The sequence below is a fragment of the Saimiri boliviensis genome, chromosome 5 (genome assembly GCF_048565385.1).
Source record: "Saimiri boliviensis isolate mSaiBol1 chromosome 5, mSaiBol1.pri, whole genome shotgun sequence".
NCBI classification, from domain to species: Eukaryota; Metazoa; Chordata; class Mammalia; order Primates; family Cebidae; genus Saimiri; species Saimiri boliviensis.
The window spans coordinates 146,241,248-146,264,753 of record NC_133453.1 but is presented as its reverse complement, the minus strand read 5'-3'; the positions used below and the strand labels follow the sequence as shown (position 1 = coordinate 146,264,753).

At 43.6% G+C, this 23,506-nt stretch overlaps 1 protein-coding gene across 1 annotated transcript in view; it reads left to right on the top strand.

Annotated features, from left to right (window-relative positions):
* The window catches only part of TRPM1 (transient receptor potential cation channel subfamily M member 1), a 129,856-nt gene that overhangs the window by 54,948 nt on the left and 51,402 nt on the right, over positions 1-23,506 (top strand). Inside the window, exons 14-15 of the mRNA XM_010351263.3 lie at positions 16,591-16,764; positions 17,657-17,791. Of these exons, the coding sequence (XP_010349565.3) occupies positions 16,591-16,764; positions 17,657-17,791 (309 nt within the window). The remainder of the gene's footprint in view (positions 1-16,590; positions 16,765-17,656; positions 17,792-23,506) is intronic.

Genomic DNA, 23,506 nt, shown 5'->3' with positions numbered 1-23,506 from the left:
CTGGCAAAAGTGGGTATTTACCTTTTTAAAGAAAAAGAAATAGGCTGGGCGCGGTGGCTCAAGCCTGTAATCCCAGCACTTTGGGAGGCTGAGGTGGGTGGATCACGAGGTCAAGAGATCGAGACCATCCAAGTCCACATGGTGAAAACCCATCTCTACTAAAAATACAAAAAAAAAATTAGCTGGGCTTGGTGGCACATGCCTGTAATCCCAGCTACTCAGGAGGCTGAGGCAGGAGAATTGCCTGAACCCAGGAGGCGGAGGTTGCGGTGAGCCGAGATTGTGCCGTTGCACTCCAGCCTGGGTAACAAGAGCGAAACTCCGTCTCAAAAAAAAAAAAAAAAGAAAAAGAAATAAAATAGCTTACTAAAATTAAATGCGATGCTTCCATCCAGGGCATTGATTTTTCAAAGTATGTTCTATGAAACCCTGGAGACCTCGAGAAATCTGTGTGGGATGGAGGTGGGTGTATATAGGGTGTCTGTGTGTGTGTGTGATATGTGGTTTGCCTGTATATGGTAGGATTATGTGTAGGTGAGTAACGTGTGTGGGTTTGGGTGGTATAGTGTTTATGTGTGTATGTGTGTGCCATTGGGAGGGTGTTGTGTGTCATTGGCGATGAGCAGTGTGGGGGGAGTGTTTATAAGTACTAATGTGTGTGACATGGAGATAAGCGTGTGTGTGTGTGCACATGCACACGTGTGTGATATGGGGATGAGTGTGTGCATGTGTGTGTGCACGTGTGTGTGGCATGGGCATGAGCGTGTGTGTGTGATATGGGGATGAGTGTGTGCATGTGTGCGTGTGTGTGCACATGTGTGTGCATGTGTGTGGTGACATGGGGATGAGCGTGTGTGTGTGCATGTGCATGTGTGTGTGAACACAAATAAGTCTGCATGATAAGGGACTACAGGCCGCCTACTCTTCCTTCCATCGAAGCAGCTTCTTTGATCTATTTTATAGATTAGTAGTCAAGATAAATTTGTGTTTGCAAAAAGGGCTGTGTTGCTTAGGAAAGGTAGTAGGAATACCTACAGGGTTTATGTTGGTTTTAAAAACCACATTTCTTGGCCAGGCATGACGCCTCACACCTGTAAGGACTTTGGGAGGTCAAGACGGGAGGATTGCTTGAGGCCAGGAGTTCAAGACCAACCTGGTCAACATAGTGAGACCCCATCTCTACAAAAAAATTAAAAAATTAGCCAGGCAAGGGAATGCATGCCTATAGTCCCAGCTACTCTGGAGGCTAAGGCAGGAGGATTGCTTGAGCCTAGGAATTTGAGGTTAGAGTGAGCAGTTACACCACTGCACTCCAGCCTGGGTGAGAGTGAGATTCCATCTCTAAAACATAAAACAAAAAACAACGCAAAGTCATTTCTCAAAACATCCGTGGCATATTGCTGCACAATGCATTTTATTTAACTGCCTCTGTGTTTAGGTCTCCCACAGCATTTAACTGCCTCCCAAAGCATTTAACAGCCTCTGTGTTTAGGTCTCCTGGAATTTGCCTCTACACCTTGCCATACCGTGTTTTATCACTCTTTATTGATTGATCACATGCAGATGGTTCCGTCAGTTCTCCACTTGGAAATAGAAGCAAGTGGATTGCTCACTCTGCTTCCACTGCTCCTGTTCCTCCTGCATTTGATAGTTACCTATTTAATATATGTATATATTTTTTTTATGGAGTCTCGCTCTGCTGCCCAGGAAGGAGTGCGGTTGCCCAGGAGGCAACTCACTGCAGCCTCTGCCTCCCAGGTTCAAGCAGTTCTCCTGCCTCAGCCTCCCAAATAGCTGGGAATATAGATGCCCACCATGCGCAGCTAATTTTTTTTGTATTTTTAGTGGAGATGAGGTTTCACCATGTTGGCCAGGCTGGTCTCACACTCCTGATCTCAAGTTATCCGCCTGCCTTGGCCTCCCAAAGTGCTGGGATTACCGGCATGAGCCACCACGCCCGGCCCTGTTTAATTCTTATATTGATCCCCTTTACGATGGTGAAGAGTTTGTGGAACCATCTACTTGTGTTGTCCACTTCAGACTCCCACTTTGTAAAATGAGGAAATTCACTCTATACTCCTCCTTCCTCTCCTGACAAGTTCCATCTTCCTGCCTTTCACATGCTACTTAACGTGGTGAACATGGACATATCTTTCTTTAATCATTATTGAGGTTCTGCTTATATCTTGCTTTTTAATCATCATTCAGTTTTCATACTTGGTCTCTGTGTTGATTCTAAAATATGGAGAAACCAGCAGCTTTGGCACTGTTGAGATTACACGGAGATTGTTCACTGCTGCTCCGCAAAGTAGGATTGAACTCAAAGAGAAGGAAAGGTAGCCCTGGGTCACTTCTTTGGCTCACGCAAAGGAAAATGTGACAGGCATCAAGGTTTCTGTCATTCATCAACTATTTAAAACTATGTGACATTTTAGTTTCCTTCTTATTTAGACCGGGACTTCTTTGAATAGATATTTGCTTTTCTCCACATTTCTAATTCTCTTTTTTCTTCCAAACATTTGCCTTGGTGTCATTGCTGTATCTATTTTTTCAAAGTATTTTTACTGTATCTTTAGTTTGTTCCAAACGAATAGATGTAAAGTTTGGCACACGCCTACATACACTTGCCACTGCTGGTGTTGAGGCTTGTCTTAGTCTGTTTTCTCACTGCTATAAAGAATAGCAGGATTCTGAGACTCTGTAATTTATAAAGAAAGGAGATCTCATTGACTCCCAGCTCGAAATGGCTGGGGAGGCCTCAGAGCACTTACAGCCATGGGGGAGGGCAAAGGAGAAGCAAAGACACATCTTACATGGCAGCAGGCGAGACAGAGAAAAGAGCACATGGGGCTGCCAGACGCTTTCAGAGCCATCAGTTCTCATGAGAACAGCATGGGGGAACTGCCCTCATGATCCAATCACCTCCCACCAAGTCCCACCCTGGTCACCTGGGGATTACAATTGGAGATCAGATTTGGGTGGGACACAGGGCCAAACCATATCAAGGTTTTTGTCAGCAACGTGGATATGTCAAGCATGACTGTGGCAAAGGCCACGTTAGTGCAGAGCGAGGGCAAAATTATTGTACTCTTTCCAAACTAAGGCCATATAGATATTACTTTAAAATGCCATTTTGTACTATTATTTGCATATACATGGTTTATATTTAAAATACGTTTTGTACTTTAAGTTCAGGGGTACAAGTGCATGTTATGTAGGGAAAGTTGTGTCACAGAGGTTTGTTGTACAGATTATTTCATCACCCAGGCATTAAGCCTAGTACCTGCTAGTTGTTTTTCCTGGTCCTCTCCTCCTCTCACCCTCCTCCCTCTAAAAGGCCCCAGTGTCTGTCATTCCCCTCTATGTGCCCATGTGTTCTCATCATTTAGCTCCCACTTCTAAGTGAGAATATGCAGTATTTGGTTTTCTGTTCCTGCCTTAGTTTGCTAAGGATAATGGCCTCCAGCTCCATCCATGTCGCTGCAAAGGACATAATCTTATTATTTTTTATGGCTGCAGCCATATCTATTCTTTTATTACTGGCCCATTTCTTCTTGAACTATCTTTCAGAGCCCCTTGAGTTCCTATCCCCGTCTTCTCTGAATGCTGTCAATGCCTGCTCTACAGCTGTCTACATAAGACATCCCTTCATTGTGCTCTGAGACTGGCCATTGCCTCCTAGACCCCATGTCGTCCTCCCTCTCAGATTCTTTTTTCGTTTTGCTAGAGCATATCTTCAAGTAACTTTTACATAAAAGCGTGTGGGAGGATTACTGTCTTAGTTTTGTGTTTCTGTAATGGAATACCATAGATGGGGTAACTGATAAGGAACAGAGATTTATTTCTTACAGTTCTGGAAACTGGAAAGTCCAAGATCAAAGGGCTAGTATCTTGTCAGGGCCTTCTTGCTGCATCATCCCATGGTGGGAGGTAAGACGGTAAGAGAGCTCAAGAGAGTGAGAGAGGGCTGAACTCTTAAAACAAATCTGCTCTCAAAATCATGAACCCATCCCCTCTATGAAAGCTTTAATTCATTCATGAGGACAGAATTCTTATCATCTAATCCATTTTAAAGGTCCCACCTCTCAGCACTGTTGCACTGGGAATTCAGTTTCCAACACATGAACTTTGCGGGACACTTTCAAACCATCTCAGTCACCGTTCTGTGTCTTTACATGTCTGAAAAAAAGTCTGCCTAACATGAGGCTCAAGATTGTCCTATGATTTTCATTCAATTATAGATGAACTATTGTTTTCTCTCTGCTCTTTGTTTTTTTTGGTGCTTAGCAATTTCAGAAAAATATATCTTCTATTTCAAGCAAATGAAAATAGAAGTGTATAGAGAATACAAACTCAAGCACCCTTATCTTCACACATGTAGGCATTAACTTATTCTGGCTTTCAAAGGTCCCGTTATGCTGAAGACCCGAATCAGCTCTGTGAAATTTTCTCCTATGTCTTTTTTGAGTATTTCTTTCTTTATTATCTCTTTTTCTTCGTCTGGAATTTCTATTAGTCAAGCAATTCTTGGTCCCCTCCTCCCAGATTGATCCTCCATTTTCAGTTTTTTATTTCTCTATCATTTTGATGCATGTTTTGGGAAATTCAACTTCTTCTTTAGCTTTTATACAATTTTTTTAAGTTTTAGGCACACATACTTTTTATATTTAAGAAAGTGTTTTTGTTCCTTAACAGTTTCATTTTCTTAATAGCCTGTTTTCATCTCACAGACGCAATATCTAAGGATATGAATTTGATTTTTTGAAGTTTTCTTCTGTTCCCTAGATGATCTCTATTTTCTCCCTGGTCGGCTGTTTCTTTGTTCATTTTGGGTTTTTCTGTTGTGCTGTTGATTTTCTCAAATGCTCTAGATCCTTGGCTGTCCATCACACTACAGAATGAGGGATAGAACTGCTTAATTAGTATGGAAACCCATTTTGCCAACAGGTTTTTCTCCTCTCTGGGAGGACCGCCCAGGAATTCCCTGCTTGCAAAAGAGAGTGACGCCTGAACCTCTCTGCTTTGCTGAGGGCAGACTGGAGAGGGCTGCTGGGCTCTGGGCCTCCCTAGTCTTTAGCAGACATCTTCCCAGCTTTTCCTAGAAGTGAAGTCCAGGAATGCAGTTGCTTGCTCTGCACTTGTGCGCCATAGTGGCAACCTGGAGCCCAGGACGGGATGAGCGGCCTTCTGCTCTGTAGACCATCTTCCAGTCACCATGCCTTCTGCCCACCACCTGCCCTCTTCTTTGTATCTTGGAAAATCTGGTATCACCTCAACAGCAATCTCCACATTACACATTTTGGGTTTTGGCTTCCTCTCCATAGTTTTAACTGGTCCATCAGTGCTTCCAGAAATTTGTCAAAAGCTCTCTGGCCTGCCTCTTCCCCCTGAAATAGATTTTTCTTTTTTATAGTCCTCCGCTGTCATTTAAATAGTATTTGGGGAGGGAGGGAAAGCAGGAAACACGCTCAGGCTGCAGCCTGGAGCCGAAAGTCCTTCTCTGTCTCCCTACAATGGCATAAGGTCTCCAAAGTCTTCCTTGAACAGTTGAAGCACTCAAGAAACTGTGTGCCTGTGAATCCATAGTCTATCTAGAATTCTTCATATAATAGAAAACCCGTGGTAGGGAGGGCATAAGAATTCCAACACAGCAAATCAGTCTTAGGTCTGATTTGTTATATATTGCTAGTCAAAATTCTTCATTTTTTCTATTACTGAATGCAAAAATAAAAGCTTCGTAAGAGTATAATGGTGATTATCAGAAGCTAGGATGTGAGAGATTGGGAGATACTGGTTAAAAGGTACGAAGTTTCAGTTAAGAAGGATAAATTCTGGAGACCTATTGTACAACATAGTGACTATAATGAATAATAATGTATAGTGCACTTGCAATTTGCTAAAAGAGTAGATTTTAAATGTTCTCATCACAAAAATGATGTCTGTGCGGTAACAGATACGTTAATTAGCTTGATTTCATCATTCCACAAGGTACACATATATTTAAGCATCACCTATACCGTAAATATATATAATTTGTCACTTGTTAATTAAAATAATTAATTAAAAGCTTTGCCAAAAAAAAAAAATCCTTAAAACATGCTTTTAAACGTCATGAAGAGGCCAGGCACAGTGGCTCACTCCTGCAATCCCAGTACTTTTGGAGTCTGAGGCAGGTGGACCACCTGAGGTCAGGAGTTCAAGACCAGCCTAGCCAACATGGAAAAAACCCATCTCTACTAAAAATATAAAAATTAGTTTGGTGTGGTGGCACACCAAACTAATCCCAACTACCTAGGAGGCTGAGGCAGGAGAATTGCTTGAACCCAGGAGATAGAGGTTGCAGTGAGCTGAGATCTTGCCACTACACTCCAGCCTGGGTGACAGAGCAAAATTCCATCTCAAAAAACAAACAAAAAACATAACAGAGAAAGAAAAGGAGAGGTGTTTGATATATACAGGTAACAAAAAGGCAATTTATTTATTTATGTCGAATCATAAAAACTTTGGATTAAAAATTTCTTTTTCTGAGGAAGCTCTCAAGATTTATCGTTAATGGAGCAAAGAATGCATAGAACCAGTGTTTCTCCAGTGTGTTGAGGGCAAGGGGTGGTGGCTGATATGTGTATTGAAATCTGTAAGTGCACAGAGACTGGGAACAGTAGGTGCCTTGGAGGGAGAGGACATTAGGGTGGAGGGAAGCCCACTTTGTCACTGTATATCCTGCTGTACTATTCAGATATTTGCCATGTCCCAGTGATTTTTTTTCCTTTTGAAATTTACACACACACACACACACACACACACACACATACATATAATTGCACTTTAGGTTCTGGGGTACATGTGCAGCATGTGCAGGATTGTTGCATAGGTACATACATAGCAATGTGGTTTGCTGCCTCCGTCCCCCTGTCACCTATGTCTGGCATTTCTCCCCATGTTATTCCTCCCCAACCTTCCTAAGCCCCTGGTGTCCCTCCCCTGTTCCCCCCCAACAGACCAGTGTGTGATGCTCCCCTCCCTGTGTCTGAGTTCTCATTGTTCAACACCCACCTATGAGTGAGAACATGCGGTGTTTGATTTTCTATTCTTGTGTCAACATTTTTTATGGCTGCATAGTATTCCATGGTGTATATGTGCCACACTTTCCTTGTCCAGTCTATCGTTGATGGGCATTTGGGTTGGTTCCAGGTCTTTGCTATTGTAAACAGTGCTGCAGTGAACATACATGTGCATATGTCTTTATAATAGAATGATTTATAATCCTTTGGATGTATACCCAGTAATGGGATTGCTGGGTCAAATGGAATTTCTATTTCTAGGTCCTTGAGGAATTGCCACACTGTCTTTGGTTGAACTAATTTACACTCCCACCAGCAGTGTAAAACTGTTCCTGTTTCTCCACATCCTCTCCAGCATCTGTTGTCTCCAGATTTTTTAATGATTGCCATTCGAACTGGTGTGAGATGGTGTCTCAATGTGGTTTTGATTTGCATTTCTCTAATGACCAATGATGATCAACATTTTTTCATATGTTTGTTGGCCTCATATATGTCTTCTTTTGAAAAGTGTCTGTTCATGTCCTTTGCCCACTCTTGAATGGGTTTGTTTGTTTGTTTCTTGTAAATCTGTTTTAGTTCTTTGTAGATTCTGTATATTAGCCCTTTGTCAGATGGGTAGATTACAAAGATTTTTTTCCCATTCTGTTGGTTGCTGGTTCACTCTAACGATTGTTTCTTTTGCTGTATAGAAGCTCTGGAGTTTAATTAGATCCCATTTGTCTATTTTGGCTTTTGTTGCCAATGCTTTTGGTGTTTTAGTCATGAAGTCCTTGCCTATGCCTATGTCCTGAATGGTTTTGCCTAGATTTTCTTCTAGGGTTTTTATGGTGTTAGGTCTTATGTTTAAGTCTTTAATCCATCTGGAGTTAATTTTAGTGTAAGGTGTAAGGAAGGGATCCAGTTTCTGCTTTCTCCACATGGCTAGTCAGTTTTCCCAACACCATTTATTAAACAGGGAATCCTTTCCCCATTGTTTGTTTTTGTCAGGTTTGTCAAAGATCAGATGGTTGTAGATGTGTGGTGTTGCCTTCAAAGCCTCTGTTCTGTTCCATTGGTCTATATATCTGTTTTGGTACCAGTACCATGCTGTTTTGATTACTGTAGACTTGTAGTATAGTTTGAAGTCAGGTAATGTGATGCCTCCAGTTTTGTTTTTTTTTGCTTAGAATTGTCTTGGCTATGCAGGCTCTCTTTTGGTTCCCTATGAAGTTTAAGGTGTTTTTTTCCAGTTCTGTGAGGAGGGTCATAGATAGCTCGATGGGGATAGAGTTGAATCTATAAATTACTTTGGGCAGCATGGCATTTTCACAATACTGATTCTTCCTAACCATGAGTGTGGAATGTTTTTCCATCTGTTTGTATCCTCTCTTATTTCCTTGAACAGCGGCTTGTAGTTCTCCTTGAAGATGTCCTTTACGATCCTTGTTAGTTGTATTCCTAGGTATTTTATTCTCTTTGTAGCAATTGTGAATGGCAGTTTGTTCTTGACTTGGCTCTCTTTTAGTCTGTTGTTGATGTATAAGTTTAAGGAGATTTTGGGCAGAGACGATGGGATCTTCTAAATATACAATCATGTCTTCTGCAGATAGAGACAATTTGACTTCCTCCTTTCCTAGTTGAATACCCTTTCTTTCTTTTTCTTGCCTGATTGCTCTGGATAGAACTTCCAATACTGTACTGAGTAGGAGTGGTGAGAGAGTGCACACTTGACTACTGCCAGATTTCAAAGGGAATGCTTCCAGGTTTTGCCCATTCGGTATGATATTGGCTGTGGGTTTGTTGTAAATAGTTTTTATTATTTTGAGATATGTTCCATCAATACCTAGTTTATTGAGAGTTTTTAGCATAAAGTGCTGTTGAATTTTGTCAAAGGTCTTCTCTGCATCTATTGAGATAATCATGTGGTTTTTGTCTTTGGTTCTGTTTATGTGATGGATTACATTTATAGACTTGCGTATGTTGAACCAGCCTTGCATCCCCTGGATGAAACCTACTTGATCGTGATGGATCAGCTTTTTGATATGCTGTTGCAATCAGTTTGCCTGTGTTTTATTGAATATTTTTGCATCTGTGTTCATCATGGATATTGGCCTGAAGTTTTCTTTTCTTGTTGAGTCTCTGCCAGGTTTTGGGATCTGGATGATGTTGGACTCATAAAGTGATTTGGGAAGGATTCCCTCTTTTTGGATTGTTTGGAATAGTTTCAGAAGGAATGGTACCAGCTCCTCTTTGTATGTCTGGTAGAATTCAGCTGTGAACCCATCTGGACCTGGACTTTTTTTTTGGTTGGAGGCTATTAATTGCTGCCTCAACTTCAGTTCTTGTTATTGGTCTATTAAGAGTTTCAACTTCTTCCTGGTTTAGGCTTGGGAGGTGCAAATGTCCAGGAATTTATCTATTTCTTCCAGGTGTACTGGTTTATGTGCATAGAGTTGTTTGTAGTAATCTCTCATCATAGTTTGCATTTCTATGGCATCGGTGGTGATATCCCTCTTATCATTTTTTATTGTATCTACTTGATTCTTCTCTCTTTTCCTTTTTATTAATCTGGCTAGTGGTCTGTCTGTTTTGTTGATCTTTTCAAAAAACCAGATCCTGGATTTATTGATTTTTTGAAGGATTTTTTGTGTCTCTATCTCCTTCAGTTCTGCTCTGATCTTAGTTATTTCTCGTCTTCTGCTAGCTTTTGACTTTTTTTGATCTTGTTCCTCTAGCTCTTTCAGTTTTGATGATAGGGTGTCAATTTTAAATCTTTCCTTGCTTCTCATATGTGCATTTATTGCTATAAATTTCCCTCTAGACACTGCTTTAAATGTGTCCCAGAGATTCTGATATGTTGTGACTTTGTTCTCATTGGTTTTGAAGAACATCTTTATTTCTACTTTCATTTGATTGTTTATCCAGTCAACATTCAAGAGCCAGTTGTTCAGTTTCCATGAGGTTGTGTGGTTCTGAGTTAGTTTCTTAATCGTGAGTTCTAATTTGATTGCACTGTGGTCTGAGAGACTGCTTGTTATGATTTCTGTTCTTTTGTATTTGCTGAGGAATGATTTACTTCCAATTAAATGGTCAATTTTAGGGTAGGTGTGCTGTGGTGCTGAGAAGAATGTATATTCTGTGGATTTGGGATGGAAAGTTCTGTAGGTGTCTATTAGGTTTGCTTGATCCAGATCTGAGTTCAAGTCCTGGATATCATGTTAATTTTCTGTCTCGTTGATCTGTCTAATATTCACAGTGGAGTGTTAAAGTCTCCCACTATTATTTTGTGGGAGGTCTAAGTCTCTTTGTAGATTGTTAAGAACTTGCTTTATGTATCTGGGTGCTCCTGTATTGGGTGTGTATATATTTAGGATCGCTAGCTCTTCTTGTTGCATTGATCCTTTTACCATTATGTAATGCCCTGCTTTGTCTCTTTTGATCTTTGCTGGTTTAAAGTCTATTTTATCAGGGACCAGGATTGCAACTTCTGCTCTTTTTTCTCTCTCTCTCCATTTACTTGATAAATCTTCCTCCATCCCTTTATTTTGAGCCTATGTGTGCCCTTGCACGTGAGATGGGTTTCCTGGATACAGCACACTGATGGGTCTTGACTCTTTATCCAATTTGCCAGTCTGTGTCTTTTGATTGGGGCATTTAGCCCATTTACATTTAAGGTTAATATTATATGTGAATTTGATCCTGCCATTTTGAAGCTAGCTGGTTGTTTTGCCCATTAGTTGACACAGTTTCTTCATTGTGTTGATGCTCTTTACCACTTGGTACATTTTGGAGTGGCTGGTACTGGTTGTTCCTTTCTATGTTTAGTCCTTCTTTCAGGAGCTCTTGTAAGGCAGGTCTGGTGGTGATGAAATCTCTGAGTAATTGCTTGTTCATAAAGGATTTTATTTCTTCGCTTATAAAGCGTAGTTTGGCTGGATATGAAATTCTAGATTGAAAGTTCTTTTCTTTAAGCATGTTGAATATTGGCTCCCACTCTTCTGGCATGTAGGGCTTCTGCCAAGAGATTTTCTGTGAGTCTGATGGGCTTCCCTTTGTGGGTAACCCGACCTTTCTGTCTGGCTGCCCTTAGTATTTTTTCCTTCATTTTAACCCTGGTGAATCTGACGGTTATGTGCCTTGGGATTGCTCTTCTTGAGGAATATCTTTCTGGTGTTCTCTGTATTTCCTAGACTTGAATGTTGGCCTGCCTTGCTAGGTTGGGGAAGTTCTCCCGGATAATATCCTGAAGAGTGTTTTCCAGCTTGGATTCATTCTCTCTGTCACATTCAGGTACACCTATCAAATGTAGATGATGTCTTTTCACATAATCCCATATTTCTTGGAGGCTTTGTTTATTTCTTTTCACTCTTTTTTCTCAAATCTTGCCTTCTCATTTTATTTCATTGAGTTGATCTTCCATCTCTGATATCCTTTCTTCTGCTTGACAGATTCGGCTATTGAAACTTGTGTATGCTTCTTGAAGTTCTCATGTTCTGTTTTTCAGCTCCTTCAAGTCATTTATATTCTCTAAGCTGTTTAATCTCATTAGCATTTCATCAAACCTTTTTTCAAGGTTCTTAGTTTCTTTGCATTGGGTTAGAACACGTTCTTTTTGCCCAGAGAAGTTTGTTATTACCCACCTTCTGAAGCCCATTTCTGTCAATTCATCAGACTCATTCTCCATCCAGCTTTGTTCCCTTGCTGGTGAGGAGTTGTGATCCCTTGGAGGAGGAGAGGTGTTCTGGTTTTGGGTGTTTTCATCCTTTTTGCGCTGGTTTCTTCCCATCTTTGTGGATTTATCTACCTGTGGTCTTTGTAGTTGGTGACTTTCAGATGGGGTCTGCGATTGGATGTCCTTTTTGTTGATGTTGAAGTTATTTCTTTCTGTTTTTTAGTTTTCCTTCTAACAGTCAGGTCACTCTGCTGTAGGACTGCTGGAGGTCCACTCCAGACCCTGCTTGCCTGGGGATCACCTGTGGTGGCTGCAGAGCAGTAAGGGTTGCTGCCAGTTTCTTCTTCTGTTATCTTTGTCCCAGAAGGATACTCGCCAGATGTCAGCCTGAGCTCTCCTTTATGAGGTGTCTCTTTGGATATATAGGGGTTGGGGAGCTGTTTGAGGAGACAGTCTGTCCCTTACAGGAGCTCAAGTGCTGTGCTGTGAGCTCCGTTGTTCCATTCAGATCTGCTGGGCAGGTACATTTAAGTCTGCTGCAGCAGAACTCATAACCGCCTTTTCCCCAGGTGCTCTGTCCTGGGAAGGTAGGGCTTTATTTATAAGTTCCTAATGGCTACTGCCTTTTTTCATAGATGCCCTGCCCAACAAGGAGCTAGCCTAGTCACAGTCTGCCAGCAGAGGCATTGCTGAGCTGCTGTGGGCTCTGCCCAGCTGCCGTGTGAACTTCCTTACGGTTTTGTTTACAGAGGTATGGTTAGAACTACCTCGGTAATGGTGGTCCACCCCAGTAATGGTGGACTGCGTCTGTAACAGCGGACTGCCTTGGTAATGGTGAACTGCCTCGGTAGTGGGGGACTGCCTCAGTAATGTCGGACGCCCTTCCCCCCACAAAGCTGGACCATCCTGAGTCCAGCTGCCCTTGCTGCGAAACTCTCAATCCAGAGCATTTCAGATTGCTGGACTTTGTGGGGGTGGGACCTGCTGAGCCAGATCACCTGGCTCCTGTTTCAGTCCCCTTTTATTCAGTTGAATGGGCAACTGTCTCCCACGCATTGCAGACAGCAGTTGAAATGACCGCCCAGATTTGTGTGAGTTTTTGTGCAGAGACGTGCTGCGCCGGCTGAAACAGCCGTGCTGGAAACTCGTGGTGCTTTTCAGCCCAGGAATCTCCTGGTCTGTGGGCAGTAATAACTCATTTGGAAATGGTGGTGATCACTCAGCCTCTGCGTTGTTCTCGCTGGGAACTGCACTCCAGAGCTGTTCCTATTTGCCCATCTTGGATCCCCTCCTGGATTAACAATTTTTAAAGGAAAATCATCATCAACATTTACCTCAAGAGCTTTTTTGTCTTACAAAATTGACACTCTATGCCCATCAAACAATAATTCCACATCCTGCCCTTCCCTGTGCCCTGGCAACCACCATTCTATTTTCTGTTGTCATGAATATGAATATTGTAAGTACCACATATAAGTGAAATCATGTAGTATTTACCCTTTTGTGGCTGGCTTATTTCACTCAGAACAATGTCTCAGGGTACATCAGTGTTATAGCATGTGTCAGAATTGCCTTCCTTTTAAGGCTGAATAACAGTCCTTTGTATGGATAGACCGTGTTTTGCTTATCCAAGTGTCTGTTAGTGGACATTTGGGTTGCTCCCACGTTTTAGAATAATGCTGCTCTGAATGTAGGTGTACACATACTTCTTCAGGACTTGCTTCCAGTTCTTTTGAGTATATGTCAAGAAGTGTATTAGTTGGATCCTACAGTAATTCTATATTTAGTTTTTTGGGGAATCATCCAACTCCTCCCATAGCAGTTGCACCGTTTTACATTCCCACCCACAGTGCACAGGGTTCCAGTTTGTTCACATTTTCACAAACATTTGTCATTTTCTGTTGTTTAGATAATAGCCATCTTGGCTGGGCATAGTGACTCATACCTGTAATCCCAGCACTTTGGGAGGCTGAGGAGGGTGGATCACCCAAGGTCAGGAGTTCGAGACCAGCCTGACCAACATGGTATAACCCCATCTCTACTAAAACTACAAAAAAAAATTAGCCGGTGTGGTGGTGTATGTCCGTAATCACAGCTACTCAGCAATCTGAGGCAGGAGAATCGCTTGAACCCAGGAGGTGGAGGTTGCAGTGAGCCAAGATCACACCACTGCACTCCAGCCTGGGCACCAAGAGCAAAACTCCGTCTCAAAACAAAAAGAAAATAAAAAAGACAGCAGTCATCTTAATGGGTACGAGGTAGTATCTCCGATGGTTTTGATTTGTATTTCCCTAATGACTGGGCATTTTTGTGTGTGTTTATTGGACATTTGTGTATCTTCTTTGGAGAAATGTCTATTCAAGTCTTTTGCCTATTTTTGGTAAATAGGTAAAATAGGTTGGGTTTTCTTGTTGTTGAATTTTAGGAGTTCTCTATATATTCTGGAAGTGAACCCCTTATATGTATGATTTACAAATACATTGCTCCATTCTGTAGCTGCCTTTACTCTATTAATGGTATCTTTTGCTGCATAAAACTTTTAAATTTTCATGAATTCCATCAAATTTGCTATTAATAATTTTTCCCTTTGTGCCTGTGCCTTTGGTATCATATTCAAGAATTGAATTCCCAAATCCAATATAGTGACACTTTTGCCCTGTGTTTTCTTCTAAGCATTTTGATTTTTAAAATTTATTTATTTATTTATTTATTTATTTTTGAGGCTGAGTTTCACTTTTGTCACATAGCCTGGCATGCAACAGCACAATCTCAGCTCACTGCAACCTCCACCTCCCAGGTTCAGGTGATTCTTCTGCCTTAACCTCCTGAGTAGCTGGGATTACAGGCACCCACTACCACGCCTGGCTAATTACTGTATTTTTAGTCGAGGCAGGGTTTCACCATATTGGCCAGGATGGTATCGAACTCCTGACCTCAGATGATCCACCCACCTCGGCCTCCCAAAGTGCTGGGATTACAGGCAGAACCACCATGCCCAGCCGCATTCTGTGTTAGTAGTTTTAGATTTTACGTGCAGGTCTTTGATCTATTTTGAGTTAGTATTTGTGTGTGGTGTAAGGTAAGGGGCCAACTCCAGTCTTTTGCATGTGGATATCCAGTTTTCCCAGCACCATTTGTTGAATGTGGTATAACTCTGTCACTCAAGACCATAATGGTCTTATTTGCATGAGGAGTCAGCCAAGACACTTTTTCATCGATATCTGTATGTTCACCAGGAACTATATAAATGCACACCTCCCCTGACGTACTCTCTGCCTAAACTGCACTTGAGGATTTTAAGCAGGGGAGTTACTGGGTTCTATTTTTATACTTAAAGGTCACTCTGGATTTACTGTAGAAAATGCTTTGCATGGGTACCATGGCAGGTGTGCAGAGTCCTGTTAATAGGCTATTGAAATAATTCAGGTGAAAGAGGGTGCCTTGGACTAGAGCAGAGGCAGAGAAGAAGGTGAGCATCAGAGCGTGAAGCAAAATTTCGCATTAAACATGGCTGCTCATAGGAGTAGATGAATCATTGAGGGCATTGGAGGGGCTGAAATGTCAGCAGTGCTCCCCAGTTCTCTGGCTTGCACAACTGGCAAGCTGTGGTGCCATTTCCCTGAGATAAGGGCCCCTGGAAGAGGACTGGGTTGGGGGCAGTCCTGAGTGTGGTTTGGGACGTAAGGAGTTGCAAGTCTTTGAGACTTGCAAGCAGGGATGCTGAGCAGACAGCAGGAGCTCTGGGGAGAGAGGCAGACCGCAGCCAGGAAGGAGAAGTTGTGCACGAGTCAGTGGTGACTGCTGGTGTGGCGTCAATGAGGTTGTCAAGGAACAGAGTAGAGTGGAAGGGAAGGAGACTGAGGACAGAGCCCAGAGGAACCTTGACATTTAAACCTACACTGAGAAGCAGTGGCCAGACAGGGAAGAGGAAAGCTGGGAGCTTGTGGTGCCAAGAAGCCAAGGGAAGAGACTCTGGAAGGAAGCAGGCAGTGGAGTCAGATGCGTTGAGAACCCAGCATGAAATGCCCACCAGGCAGGCACCGGCACAGTTCTCAGCAACCAAATGCAGAGCTCCGGACAGACAGGGAAAAAGCAGCAGGGCGTGTGCAAGAGAGATGGGAAGGGAGGGAATGGAGGCTCCACGGGTAGCCAACCCACCAGGAGCATTCGGTGGGAGGAACGGGTGGGTCTGGCAAGAGAGGACGCCAGCTGAAGGGTCCAGTTGTGTAGATGCTGGCTCTGTCTGTACCAGGACACACTCCACGTCCTCCACTGGACCAGGAGACAAGGCCACAGGGCCAGGCCCGCTTCTGCTCTCTTTCCTGTTCTTTGGAGTGGAGCACACGCTTCCCTTGACGACTGAGTCTATTGCCACGTTGCATGCATCTCAGTGATATCCGGAGAGCTCCTTTACCCACCGATAAGCTCCGGTCTACATTTACATCCAGGCAGGCACCCTCAGTTCGATCCATTGTCTCAGACCCCCTTCACAATCACTTTCTTCCATCATTAAATGACTATGGGCACATCTCTTTGGTGCCTTTGATCTCTCCTTTCAGCACCCTTTCTTTCGTGCAAAAGCACACATCGATCAAAATGTCAGCCACTTTATGCAAAGCTGCTGCATCAAGTCAAGTGTGTGTTTATGCACATGAGTAACAGAGGTTCACAGTGTCACGGCCTTCTTCAGACAGCCAGGCCTGCGATGACTGAGTGTGTAGGTGTATGGGATGGAGCCCGTGTGCACGTCGACATGTGTGGACGTGTGTGCACTGTGTGGGTGTGTGCACATACAGAGGTGGGAGGGTCAGTGAGCTGGTTTGGGGACAGGAAAGAGCCTTAATACCTTTTCCCAACTCTGATTGCTGTGAACTGCAGCCCCTGGGAAGCCTGGCCCCGCCAGCGGACAGCAAAGCCACAGAGAAGGAGAAGAAGCCACCCACGGCAACCACCAAGGGAGGAAGAGGAAAAGGCAAAGGCAAGAAGAAAGGGAAAGTGAAAGAGGAAGTGGAGGAAGAAACTGATCCCCGGAAGTTAGAGCTGCTGAACTGGGTATGTGGAAGGTCACGGAGATCACCAGCTTGGCATCACACTTCCCTAGGGGAAGGGATGGTTCTTGCCCTTGCTTCAGTCCTATCCAGGGCCCTGATCCCAGGAGGGATGGGTAAAGGCTTGACTGGGTAGTGTCAGCATTTCAAACTACAACAGCACATTCGTTGTGATGAGCCCTGTAGATTGTCCAAAACACCAAATGTTCCTGCATTGGGGGGAATGATGCCACCCAGAGAGGAGCTCTGGGTCATCCTGCTCAGCACTGGCTCTCTGCTTGGCAGACATGCCAATGCTTGATGCATGAAAATATGACAGAAAAGCCTGTTGTCACCAAATAAACGCAATTCGTGCAAAAATCCCTTTTTTTTTGACGGAGCCCATGATTGGGTATGTGGGGGTAACAGCAGTTTGAGGGTGGGAGGCTGCAGCCACACGCTGCACAGCAGTTCTTGGTCTTGCTGCCACCAGGACACAGGCAAGACAGGGGACCAGGCCTCTGCAGTGACGTGTGCCTGCCATTGTCATGGCCACTCACCTGCATGGCATGAGCGATGCTGGTCATGCTGCCTGCCCAGCTAGCTCCGCCTGGCAGAACTCAGTCAAGGAAACAAATGGAGGAAGCTGGGCGGGCAATGCCAGGAGGGCTGAGATTTTGAATTCTCTTCAATTTATCTTTGAAAGGAAAAAAAACAATTTACAAACATGGCTAGAACATGTAGAGGCCAAACTCAGAAGCAAGGAGAGGGAACATGGGGGTGTTTATCCAATCTAAAAAGCAAAGAGTGCTCAGGGATCTGGGGCTCAGAATATCCTTTCCTCTGTGTTTCCAGTCCGGCCCTCCCCACTGCCTCTGAGAGGCCACTCACAGGCTCCCGGCTCTTGGTCCCTGCAGGTGAATGCTTTGGAGCAAGCGATGCTGGATGCCTTAGTCTTAGATCGGGTCGACTTTGTGAAGCTCCTGATTGAAAACGGAGTGAACATGCAACACTTTCTGACCATTCCGAGGCTGGAAGAGCTTTATAACACAGTGAGTGCTCTCGAAAAAGGGAGAGAAGGGGGAGGCAGCCATCTGAATGTGTTTGTCACTGGCGCATATTGTGCATAAATGTGGTCAGATGAGCACAGACCCATCTGACCTCCTTCAGCTGGGAGGTCCACATCTAATGGCAGGCAGCTACTTCTCACTGGCTGCTGGCGCAGCCTGTGTTCACATTCTCACCACCTACTGCCATGCCTTGCCAGGCACTCCTTTCTCGGGCAGTATCAACTCTTGTTTAGGACATTTGAGGGTGGCATCTGAGCACTTGTTTCTACAAAGAGAGAATCTAGCTGCCCAAGCCATTAGCAGAGTGAAATGTCACCAAGGATGAGAAGTCAGTTGCTCCTCGGGACCTTCACATTTGATGAGGCTTTTGGGGAGAACACAGAGCTAAGCTTCACGGCCAGAGCTCTGCTGGAAGAGTTTGAATAAAATTCCCTTGGCTCATATTATTACAATATAAGTTTTGGGAATTTATATTTCCTTCTCTATTGTAAGATTTTAAGTAGCAGAAATGGTCCTCAGCAGTTGCTTGCTAAAACTTGGTGAATTTTTTTTTTTTTTCTGAGACTGGGTCTCTTGTGTTGCCCAGGCTGGGGTGCAGTGACATGATCTCAGCTCACTGCAGCCTCAACCTCCTCGGCTCAAGCCGTCCTCCCGCCCCAGCCTCCTATCTGGGACTACAGGTGCACGCCACCACACCCAGCTAATATTTGTAATTTTTGCAGAGACATGGTTTCTGCATGTTGCCCAGGCTGGTCTCGAACTCCTAACCACAAGTGATCCACCTCTCTCGGCCTCCCAAAGTGCTGGGATAATAGGTGTGAGCCACTGATTCTGGCCAACTTGGTGAATTTGTCACACTATATCATGCACCTTAAGATACTCTTTAAGAGCCGACTTTCAAGATGGCCGCCTAAGAACAGCTCAGGACTTCAGCTCCCAGTGAAAGTGCAGAGGGTGAGTGGACGCCGCATTTCCAGACGAACTCTTATTGCCCACAGACCAGGAGATACCCAGGCAGAGGGGTCGCCAGCGTCGCAGTCCCAGCCGGTGCGGCTGTTTTGGCCCCCGCGGGGCTGATTCCGCCCGCGCGGCTGCTGTGACCACTCCCTGTTGCTGCGGTTCTCCGTACAAAAGCCACTGGTCTGGGAGCCCTCTTAGCTGACGAGCAGAGCCTTGAGACGGCAGAGTGGGCCATTCATCTGAAATAGCGAGTCAGGCCAGGAGATTCCTAGGCAAAAAATCCGCCAGGAGCCGGCGCCGCGGTTCGAGCCGACTCCGTGAGTCGCAGCACGGGAGATCCCGGCGCCTTTTCAACAAGCGACCAGAACGCGGGGTCGTTCAACTTAAAAGAAAAGACTCTGAGTCAGGGAGCCAGGTGATCAGGCTCGGTTTGTCCCACCCCTCCACCCCCAACAACAACGAAAACAAAAACAGTAATTGGAAACCCTCTGGGTTGAGCCCTTCAAACCAAGCACAGCTGAACCGGGACGGTCCGGCTCCGTGGGGGAGGGGCTTCCGCCATTACTGAGACTCTCCACCGCTACGGAGGCAGGCTGCCGTTGCCGAGGCAACCCGCCGTTGCCGAGGCAACCTGCCACAACAGAGAGAGCCCGCCATAACAGAGGCGGGGCCACCATTGCCGAGACAGTTCTAACTACGCCCTTATAAAAAGGACTACAGGGAAGAGCTCAGGGCAGCTGGGCGGAGCCCAGAGCAGCTCAGCAAAGCCCCTGCGGGCAGGCAGAGGCTAGGCGTGCTGCTAGCTGGGCGGGTCCGACCTGAAAAAAAAAAAAAAAATCAAAAAAGGCAGTAGTGCAACGGAAACTCATAAAGCTTCAACTCCCTGGGACAGAGACAGACAACAGGTGGATAAACCCACAAAAATGGGTAGAAACCAGCGTAAAAAGGATGAAAACTCCCGAAACCAGAACACCTCTCCTCCTAAAAGGGATCACAACTCCTCACCAGCAAGGGAACCAGACCGGATGGAGAAGGAGGGTGATGAAATGACAGAATCAGACTTCAGAAGATGGGTAGTAAGAAACTACAGTGAGCTAAAAGAACATGTTCTAACCCATCGCAAAGAAAATAGGAACCTTGAAAAAAGATTGGATGAACTGCTGACGAGAATGGACAGCATAGAGAGGAGAATAAGTGAATTGATGGAGCTGAAAAACGCAACACGAGAACTTCGTGAAGCATGCACAAGCTTCAACAGCCGAATTGACCAAGCAGAAGAAAGGATATCAGAGGTCGAAGACCAACTCAATGAAATAAAAAGAGAAGGCAAGAACAGAGAAAAAAGCGCAAAAAGGAATGAACAAAATCTTCAAGAAATGTGGGACTATGTGAAAAGACCTAATCTACGTCTGATAGGTGTACCTGAATGTGATGAAGAGAATGAATCCAAGCTGGAAAATACTCTTCAGGATATTATCCAGGAAAACTTCCCCAACCTAGCAAGGCAGACCAATATTCAAATCCAGGAAATACAGAGAACACCACAGAGATATTCCTCAAGAAGAGCAACCCCAAGGCACATAATCGTCAGATTCACCAGAGTTGAAATGAAAGAGAAAATTCTAAGGGCAGCCAGAGAGAAAGGTCGGGTTACCCACAAAGGGAAGCCCATTAGACTCACAGCAGATCTCTCAGCAGAAACCTTACAAGCCAGAAGAGACTGGGGGCCAATATTCAACATCCTTAAAGAAAAGAACTTTCAACCCAGAATCTCCTATCCAGCCAAACTCAGCTTCATAAGTGAAGGAAAAATAAAATCCTTTGTGAACAAGCAAGCACTCAGAGATTTCATCACCACCAAACCTGCTCTACAAGAACTCCTGAAAGAGGCTCTACACATATAAAGGAACAACCAGTACCAGCCACTCCAAAAACACACCAAATGGTAAAAAAGCAGCAACACAATCAAGAATCTGCATCAACTAACCAACAAAACAGCCAGGTAGCATCAAAATGACAGCATCAAATTCACACATAACAATACTATCCCTAAATGTCAATGGACTAAATGCCCCAATCAAAAGACACAGACTGGCAAATTGGATAAAAAGCCAAAACCCATCAGTGTGCTGTATCCAGGAAACCCATCTTACATGCAAGGATACACAAAGGCTCAAAATAAAGGGATGGAGGAAGATCTACCAAGCAAATGGAGAGCAAAAAAAGGCAGGAGTTGCAATTCTCATCTCTGATAAAATAGACTTTAAAGCAACAAAGATCAAAAGAGACAAAGAAGGACATTACATAATGGTAAAAGGATCACTGCAACAAGAAGAGCTAACGATCCTAAATATATATGCACCCAATACAGGAGCACCCAGATACATAAGGCAAGTTCTTAATGACTTACAAAGAGACTTAGACTCCCACACAATAATAGTGGGAGACTTTAACACCCCATTGTCAATATTAGACAGATCAACCAGACAGAAAATCAACAAGGATATCCAGGACCTGAACACAGACCTGGAACGAGCAAACCTAATAGACATTTACAGAACTCTCCACCCCAAATCCACAGAATATACATTCTTCTCAGCACCACATCACACCTACTCTAAAATTGACCACATAATTGGCAATAAATCACTCCTCAGCAAATGCAAAAGAACAGAAATCATAACAAACAGTCTCTCAGACCACAGTGCAATCGAGTTAGAACTCAGAATGCAGAAACTAACTCAGAACCGCACAGCTTCATGGAAACTGAACAACTTGCTCTTGAATGTTGACTGGATAAACAATGAAATGAAGGCAGAAATAAAGATGTTCTTCGAAACCAATGAGAACGAAGACACAACATACCAGAATCTCTGGGACACATTTAAAGCAGTCTCTAGAGGAAAATATATAGCAATGAGTGCCCACATGAGAAGAAAGGAGAGATCGAAAATTGACACCCTATCATCAAAATTGAAAGAGCTAGAGGAGCAAGATCAAAAAAACTCAAAACCTAGCAGAAGACAGGAAATAACTAAGATCAGAGCAGAACTGAAGGAAATAGAGACACAAAAAACTCTTCAAAAAATCAATAAATCCAGGAGCTGGTTTTTTGAAAAGATCAACAAAATAGACAGACCACTAGCCAGATTAATAAAAAAGAAAAGAGAGAACAACCAAATTGATGCAATAAAAAACGATAAAGGGGATATCACCACAGATTCCACAGAAATCCAAACCATCATCAGAGATTATTACAAACAACTCTATGCACATAAACTAGTAAACCTGGAAGAAATGGATAAATTCCTGGACACCTGCAACCTCCCAAGCCTAAACCTGGAAGAAGCCGAAACCCTGAATAGACCAATAACATGGTCTGAAGTCGAGGCAGCAATAAAGAGCCTACCACCCAAAAAAAGCCCAGGTCCAGATGGGTTCACAGCTGAATTCTACCAGACATACAAGGAGGAGCTGATACCATTCCTTCTGAAACTATTCCAGACAATCCAAAAAGAGGGAATCCTTCCCAAATCATTTTACGAGACAAACATCATCCTGATACCAAAACCCGGCAGAGACTCAACAAGAAAAGAAAATTTCAGGCCAATATCCATGATGAACATAGATGCAAAAATCTTCAATAAAATACTGGCAAACCGATTGCAACAGCATATCAAAAAGCTCATCCACCATGATCAAGTAGGATTCATCCCGGGGATGCAAGGCTGGTTCAACATACGCAAGTCCATAAACTAATTCACCACATAAACAGAACCAAAGACAAAAACCACATGATTATCTCGATTGATGCAGAGAAGGCTTTTGACAAAATTCAACAACCCTTTATGCTAAAAACCCTCAATAAACTAGGTATTGACGGAACGTATCTCAAAACAATAAAAGCTATTTACGACAAACCAACAGCCAATATCATACTGAATGGGCAAAAACTGGAAGCATTCCCTTTGAAATCTGGCACTAGACAAGGATGCCCTCTCTCACCACTCCTATTCAATATAGTACTGGAAGTTCTAGCCAGAGCAATCAGGCAAGAAAAAGAAATAAAGGGTATCCAAATTGGAAAGGAGGAAATCAAATTGTCTCTATTTGCAGATGACATGATTGTATATCTGGAAGACCCCATCATCTCAGCCCAAAATCTCCTGAAACTGATCAACAACTTCAGCAAAGTCTCAGGATACAAAATCAACGTGCAAAAATCACAAGCATTCCTATACACCAGTAATAGACTTCAAGAGAGCCAAATCAAGAACGAACTGCCATTCACAATTGCTACAAAGAGAATAAAGTACCTAGGAATACAACTAACAAGGAACGTAAAGGACCTCTTCAAGGAGAACTACAAGCCATTGCTCAACGAAATAAGAGAGGATACAAACAGATGGAGAAACATTCCATGTTCATGGTTAGGAAGAATCAACATCGTGAAAATGGCCATACTGCCCAAAGTAATTTACAGATTCAACGCTATTCCCATCAAGCTACCAATGACCTTCTTCACAGAACTGGAAAAAAACACCTGAAACTTCATATGGAACCAAAAGAGAGCCCGCATAGCCAAGTCAATTCTAAGCAAAAAGAACAAAGCGGGAGGCATCACACTACCGGACTTCAAACTATACTACAAGGCTACAGTAATCAAAACAGCATGGTACTGGTACCAAAACAGAGATATAGACCAATGGAACAGAACAGAGGCCTCAGAGGAAATAC